This window comes from Mangifera indica, chromosome 10 (genome assembly GCF_011075055.1).
Source record: "Mangifera indica cultivar Alphonso chromosome 10, CATAS_Mindica_2.1, whole genome shotgun sequence".
Lineage (NCBI taxonomy): Eukaryota > Viridiplantae > Streptophyta > Magnoliopsida > Sapindales > Anacardiaceae > Mangifera > Mangifera indica.
Window position 1 is genome coordinate 3,642,412 of NC_058146.1, and position 7,836 is coordinate 3,650,247.

At 36.9% G+C, this 7,836-nt stretch overlaps 2 protein-coding genes across 2 annotated transcripts; both read left to right on the forward strand.

Annotated features, from left to right (window-relative positions):
* Window positions 1-354: 354 nt before the first annotated feature.
* LOC123228014 (probable aquaporin PIP2-5) lies at window positions 355-2,871 on the forward strand. Its single transcript, XM_044653201.1, has 4 exons — window positions 355-746; window positions 833-1,128; window positions 2,244-2,384; window positions 2,473-2,871. Exons 1-4 carry the CDS (start codon window positions 458-460, stop codon window positions 2,590-2,592), a joined length of 846 nt encoding a protein of 281 aa, XP_044509136.1. The 5' UTR covers window positions 355-457; the 3' UTR covers window positions 2,593-2,871.
* A 3,220-nt stretch (window positions 2,872-6,091) lies between these two features.
* On the forward strand, window positions 6,092-7,391 carry LOC123228463 (caffeoylshikimate esterase-like). Its single transcript, XM_044653903.1, has one exon. It carries the CDS (start codon window positions 6,126-6,128, stop codon window positions 7,209-7,211), a length of 1,086 nt encoding a protein of 361 aa, XP_044509838.1. The 5' UTR covers window positions 6,092-6,125; the 3' UTR covers window positions 7,212-7,391.
* The last annotated feature ends 445 nt before the right edge of the window (window positions 7,392-7,836 follow it).

Sequence of the window (7,836 nt, forward strand, 5' to 3'; positions counted from 1 at the left end):
GTATTTTCAAAAAAATAATAAATAAAATATTTTTTGAAATTTAGTTTAAAACTAGTTAATAAAAAATTTAGTTAAATTAATAATCATTTTTTATTTAATTCAAAATTATTTAAATTTTAAATCTATTCACTCTTAATTTATTATTTTCTTTGAACCAAAAATTTAATTTAATTCGGGAAAATTGATATATTAATTCACTTAATCGGTTTTAAATAACTATAAATTCACTAAGATGACGAGAAAAAGAAAACTTTTTCATGTAAATTTTAAAATAATAAATAATATAAAATTAAAATCTTAAAAAGGAAACTCCCAGTATCGTCCATTTCTCTCAATATATACCCCACTTCCCTACGTTTCTCTCACAGCAAAGCACTCTACAGGCTCAGCAGCCAAACCTTCTCTCTCAAATTCTTTCCATCTTCGTTTGAATTTTGTCTCTGCAAAAAAATAATCCATGGCGAAGGACTCCGAGCACGGCTCATTCTCAGCCAAGGACTACACAGACCCCCCTCCAGCTCCTCTCTTCGACTCAGTCGAGCTCACCAAGTGGTCTTTCTACCGAGCTTTAATCGCCGAGTTCATCGCCACCTTGCTCTTCCTCTACATCACCGTTCTGACCGTCATTGGCTACAAGAGCCAGACCGACCACGCTGACCCCTGCGGCGGCGTTGGCATTCTCGGTATCGCTTGGGCCTTCGGCGGCATGATCTTTGTTCTCGTCTACTGCACCGCCGGTATCTCCGGTAAGGCAACCACTTACACATAAAGTTTTAATCTTTTGTCTCGTTTGTATAGCAAGTAACAATCTTTTACACATAAAACAATGCAGGGGGTCATATTAACCCGGCGGTGACTTTCGGGCTGTTTTTGGCGCGTAAAGTATCGTTGGTGAGGGCGCTGTTGTACATGGTGGCTCAGTGTTTGGGAGCCATATGTGGAGTTGGGCTGGTGAAGGCTTTCCAGAGCTCGTTCTACAATAGATACGGCGGTGGAGCCAACGAGCTTGGTGAGGGCTACAGCAAAGGCACCGGATTGGGTGCCGAGATCATCGGAACTTTCGTCTTGGTTTACACTGTTTTCTCTGCAACCGATCCCAAGAGAAGTGCCAGAGACTCGCATGTCCCTGTAAGCATTTATTTCATTAATTTATATTTTTTTTTAATTTTCTTTTCGTTTTTGGATAATTTTACTGACTTCTGCTTTGAGCTGTGAGCTCTGATGCAAATGTTTTATGATGACATTAATATCTACGTTGAGATTAGATCTTACATTAAAAGTATCTGTGGTTTAATTTTGTAAAAAAGATCTTCTGGCCTTGATCTAATCTTCTGTAAATATATGATGTTTTTGGCATCTTAAGCAAAAAGAGGATAAAATTGTTTCTTTTTTTTTTCTATCTAATAGATTCTTTTTGTTTAAGTTTAGATTAATTTTCTGGGCAATGCAAGTGAAAGGTAGTTCTTTCACAGTTTAATTATTAAGAAGGTAACGGAGAAGTTAAGCTTGCTTGGCAGAGAGTAGCCCTAGGAAAAGATCGAGGGGTTAGTAAACGTGGTAGAACGGTAAGATTTTCATGAGAAAAGTTTGGGTTCGAAGTGTGTAGATCTCATGACCGGTGAAACCCTAAAATTTATCCGGGTGGTTATAATTTTTGTCACTGTACCTTAGAATTTATCTGGCTCGTGTCCCCGTAAACAAAAAAAAAATTTGGTAACATGGCATGTTTAGGCAAATATTACTTGATGAGGTGGGAATTTGCTCTTTTCCCCACTAAAATGACTTATCGAATAAAAAAGTTGAAAGGTAACATGCCTGTTCTGTGGCGGAAAACGAAGGGCTTGCATGAGATGGGACCATTTTTATCTTGTATTCTTCTAAAATCGAAAGTGGATTCTTTTGCTTTCTCAAATTTCTGTTTTGTATTTTCTTTTTTCATCTATCTTCAGCCTAACTTTGGAGTCTAATGGGTGGTGGGCTCTCCAGTTTTCTTTCTGGTAAATTCATGGGACTCCAGATAACTTCTTCTGTGATGATCTCACATGAGTTTAGCTCTTTTATCGTTTTGTTTGATCACATCACAATATCATATCATCGCAGATAATACGTAATTGACAAAGAATTATGGGTTTCACGTGTAGATCCTTTGGGATTTGGTTTTTCACGAGAGGTGCAAATACTGTTGGCTCGGTTTGTCATTTTTATCAAGTGGGGATGAAATTTTTTTATATGCTTCTTTTCAGATTTTGGCACCACTGCCCATTGGCTTCGCCGTGTTCATGGTTCATTTAGCTACCATTCCGATCACCGGTACCGGCATCAACCCAGCTAGGAGTCTTGGGGCTGCCGTTATTTACAACAATGACAAGGCCTGGGATGATCAAGTAATTAATCAAACATATCAATGACTTATTTTTGTTTCATTGTTTATCAAAGATTGTTACTGATGTTTTCTTTTTCCATTGGTTTCAGTGGATTTTCTGGGTTGGACCCTTCATTGGCGCAGCCATTGCCGCCTTCTACCACCAGTTCATCTTGCGAGCAGGCGCCGTTAAGGCTCTTGGCTCATTCAGGAGCCAAACCCACGTCTGATTTTTAACTTAAACTCTGGCCTTCTTCACGGATTCAGTGGATTAAAAAGAGTGGAAGAGGGGTTAGATGAGTGAACAATGAGGGAATTGTTAGTGCTTTTGGATGGTGGGGAATTCTTGATTTGTGTAGATAAAAAGTCTCTCTTTGTCATAAATGGGAGGTTTTTTTTTTTTTTTTAAATATCCATGTTGTACTTTCAAGCACCCTTGGCCTTGCCTTGGAGTTCACTTCAATGTTGTCTTTTCTTCTAGTTTCTATGTGATTATGCTTTGAGAGAAAGATTTAGCTGAGCTATGCATTTAATTCAGCATTTAAGCTTTCATTATTTAATCTCCTTAAGTCCTCATTGCGAAATAGAAAGGGTGGAAGAGAGATGGAAATGGGTCCGATGCATTCATTACTAAACGTGAACAATTCTGGCAGAGTTAGGCTACATGCACCGGAAACAAAAATTACATGTAATCATATAATGCATTATTATTTTATTATTAATTTAAAATTTAATTTGCCAATATTTATTTCACACTATACGAACATATGTATACCTCTCATGCACTACTATTCAACAACTTTAGTTTTATTTATTTCATACTTAGTCATTTCCTCACATTCCATATACCTAAAATTAACTCATATATCAATAAAAAGACCAAAGTAACCTCACTACGCGCTTTATAGGTATTACATCTTCCTGATGCTAACACTTCTTTCAATAAGAGACTACTCACCTTTCCTATTTGTGGCAGCTAAAGAATACACCAAATGATAGCCCCATGATCAGAATGCTCAAGTTTATAGTGTTATCACTAGTTTTAATATAGTACAAGAGTGATAAAATGGTTACCGTTATAAGTAATTTGTCTGCATGTATCTCGTCTCTCGTCTCTCCCTTTTCTTCTTCTTTATGTACAAATTTTCAGAGGGAAAAAACTTCCTTTGATTTCTTCCTCTCTCCCGATAGTTGATCCATGATTTTGAATTTCAATGAATGAATTTGTATTTATATTGATGACATTACATTTATATGAAAGTTAATGTTTTACTGAATAATTGTTATAAAAATGTTACAGATTGAGATTTGGTTTGAGACATTTTTATGACAATCGTTGAAGAATCTTTTGTAAATTTGGAACAGTCTGATCGTTGTTCTTGATGGCTTAAAGTTCGAAAGCTGATTAGTGGCTATTCGTCGTCCTCTTCATTCACTTAAAGGATTGACTTTATATTGTCTATTTTGTCCACATAACAATAGCATACAACAGGATTGCGAAATAAGAAATTGTTTGATAAGGAGATGAATTGAGTAGTGTCCAACAATGTGCATCAAGTCTTGATGATAGGTTTTGCTGAACCCAAATTGTGATGGAGCCTCTGATTGGTAGCACAGTGTGGGGCTTGATTGAGTAGATATGATTAGATAAGATTGTATTATTATACGTCATACTGTATATTGTTTTATGTATTCCACCACGGTACTTGTACTTGGCTTGATTTTCCAATATTTGAAAGGATGAGATTGTGATTATTTATTTATTAATTTGGAACTGAATGGAGATATTACAATACAATACAAGGAAACAAAAGAGAAACCATTATCTTATGAGAGAATACTCAATTCTTACGTTCACTCATTTTATGGGCTCAGGCCCAAGAAGAAAGAAGATGTCCTTCTTGGGCCTAAGCACATTTTAATTGGCCCAAGTCTTGGATCAAAATCTGGCTCCTTCAACATTTGAATTTTAAGGTGAAATAGGTGGTTGTTTACGTGTTAAGAGTAGAACCAAGAGATGTCAGAAGATCAAAATGCTCTAAATTGGATGGTTTGGGTCATTCAGGTATTTGAGTCATTATTAACACTCAAAAGTGAAACCAGTCAACTCTGGTTTCTTTGTAATAAGAAATCCCACATGAATCGAATTGATATTTGGGACAAAAATAACTTTTATATATGAAATCTTTATCGTTCCACTCTAGCTAACCTTGGAAGGGGGGGGAGGAGGGGGGCAGTGGAGTTTTCTGCCTCTTCCTTTTCGGGAAAAGAGTTCGATCGACTTTAATTATAAAGCCTCTCGGATAAGTTTGGATAAGTCAATCGACGGTGATCTCATCCGATAACAACAATTATGAAATCACAGTCGAAAATGATTGATCGATTACGACAAATATCAATCAATAACCAGCAAAGTCATCCCTTTTTTGAGGGTGGGCGTGAGCAGGCTTGACTCATTCTTCAACTACACACTCAATCATTATCACTGTATAATTTTTCTTTGTCGTTATTGAATTTTGCGTGAGGAAAATGCATCTATGGCCGATGATGAGAATCGGAGAGACTTTCAAGATATCATCCTTAACCAAACTGGAATGGAACCTCAAAAGAATGGACAGCGAGAAGAAACGACAGTCTCAAATCCAACCTCTCTCTTGCAGTCTCAAGTCTCTGCGGCTCTCGGATCGAAAGATTCTTCTTCTGAGCTTTTTTCTATCTGTAATGAGACACTTATGGTTGCCTCTTGCTGTTACTGTTGCTTCTGCTGTGGACGTAGGTAACTTTGTTTCACTTGTTCTAATTACAATTATTGTTATTCTTGTCCTTGTTAAATTTGGTGATCTTGGAGCTTGTGACCATTCCTCACTTTAAACTCGAGCTCAAGCTTGAGTCAACAAGGTTCGAGCTTTTTGAATTTGAATCTTAAGTGAACTCCATCGAATCAAGCTGAAACATATTGCTTACTCTTCGTGAAAAAAGTTATATTTACAGTATGTAGTCTAAATATGTGTATACGCACGGTCTTTCCATTCTTACTTTGAACAACGCCTTCTTCGGTATAGGTAAATCATCAGCTCTCTTTCATTTAATAAAGAGATTTATTTAATTAATTGTTACGGCAACTGCCATGGATGGAGAAGAGTGCTAAAGCGCCAATCCGCTAAGCCCGTGAGATCTGTGCATACCACAAGATTGCTAAATCAAATTTGAAGGTCAACGGTTGACCCTACTCTCAGTCATTTTTTTTTCCTTCACCTGGACAGCGTGGTCTTTTTCAAATGCTTAGCCTCAATTATAAGAAAATAATAAATGAGAAAATCCTAGCGACGAAAACAAGGGAGATTTTCTTTTAATTTATACCTTCAAGGCTGGTAGTGGTTTACATCATATTTATTAATATTTTATTATTTATAATATAATAAAATATAAATAAAAAATAATATATATTATAAAAATATTAAATTAATATATTATAATAAATATATTTTATTATACTATATATATTATCAATTTAAATAGATATATTTTTTTAAAATAATAATAATATAATTAAAATATATATAAAAGTTTTTTATACTTCTCTTATCTAATAAAAATTTACGGTGATCGAGAGCGTGTTTATAACTGTCAACTACTTTCCCAACTTCTTCCTCACAACTTAAATGCACTTGTCATTTTTATTATTAATGGACCGCGTAACTTAACTTCAATCAGATCTCAAATTAAGACTGATATTTTAACTTTACAAATCCTTTGGTGATTCATGTGCTGTAGCACTATAAAATCGTGGAACTCCACTCACACAACAATTCTCTCCACACACATAACTAACCTCTTCTTTCAACGCCAAACAAAAAAATCCTTGTTTATTACAATAATGCCCAAACACCCAGTTGCAGACGCCGACGAGAAGAGCCCCTTCGGCTCACTGACTCCCGACGAGTTCTACGCTCGTCACTCTGTCGCTCACTCCTCCGAGTACATCACCAACTCACGCGGCATGAAGCTCTTCACTCAGTGGTGGACCCCGCTCCCTCCCATCAAAACCATCGGTATCCTCTGCGTTGTCCATGGTTATACCGGCGAGTCCAGCTGGACTGTCCAGCTTTCCTCGATTCTCTTTGCCAAATCAGGCTTTGTCACATGTGCCATCGACCACCAAGGTCACGGCTTCTCAGAAGGACTCCAGGCACACATTCCTGACCTTAATCCTGTCGTTGACGACGCAATTTCGTTCTTCGATTCTTTCCGTGCGAAACACGCGCCTGACTTGCCGGCTTTTCTGTACGCCGAGTCACTAGGTGGCGCCATCTCGCTTTACATTACCCTCCGTCAGAAGGGCCATTGGAGTGGTTTGGTTTTGAACGGCGCGATGTGCGGAATAAGCGATAAGTTCAAGCCGCCGTGGCCGTTAGAGCATTTGCTCTCAGTAGTAGCATGGCTAGTCCCCACCTGGCACGTGGTACCCACCCGTGGAACCATAGTAGACGTATCCTTCAAAGAGGAGTGGAAGAGGAAACTGGCTGCGGCGAGTCCAAGGAGACCGACGACAAGGCCCCGCGCGGCAACAGCGCTGGAGTTGATACGTGTGTGCAGAGACCTGCAGGGAAAGTTCGAGGAGGTTGAGGTACCATTGCTGATATGCCACGGCCGCGAGGACATCGTGTGCGACCCCGCCTGTGTGGAGGATTTGTACAGACGCGCCTCGAGTGTACATAAGACATTGAAGATTTATCCGGGCATGTGGCATCAGCTGGTTGGGGAGCCGGAGGAAAGCGTTGAGTTGGTTTTCGGGGATATGGTGGAGTGGCTTAGGGCGAGAGCTATAAGCGCTTGTAAGGAGGGGTGAGGTACACGCGCAGTGTTCTAGACGGTGGCGCGTTGTGTTGAAAGGGGTTTGTGTTTCAATAAGACTTTCTTCGAAAGAAAAGAGAAAAAAATTAATGCGAGTAGAAACATATTTAATGTTGATTGTGGCATTGTAAAATAAGGGGAATTATAATAAATGGTTAAATTATCCTTTTATTAAGTATAAATGTTTAATTTTATTATTTTTAAGTAAAAATGCTTAAATTTCTTATTTCTAAACAAAAACGCCTTAAGTTTTTTTTTAAATACTAAAATTATCTTTATCATATTTATATAAATTCTTTCATTTTTATTCTCATTACATATATTTTTTATATCATTTAAATATTTATTTTTACTCTTATTTTTACTTAATATCAATTACTACGTATTTGTTCGGAAAAAAAAAATTCATATTTTTTAATTCGAATAAAAAAATCAATTTATGAAAATTATATTGAAAATAACATATTATGAATAAATAGATATATTGAAATACCTTAGAATATCAATAATAAAAAAATTATTCGAAAATCTAAAAAAACATATCTGAATTTTGAAAACTACAATTTCAAATAACTTATGAACGAAAAAATCAAAAAATCGATCAAAAATTTCGTAATTAT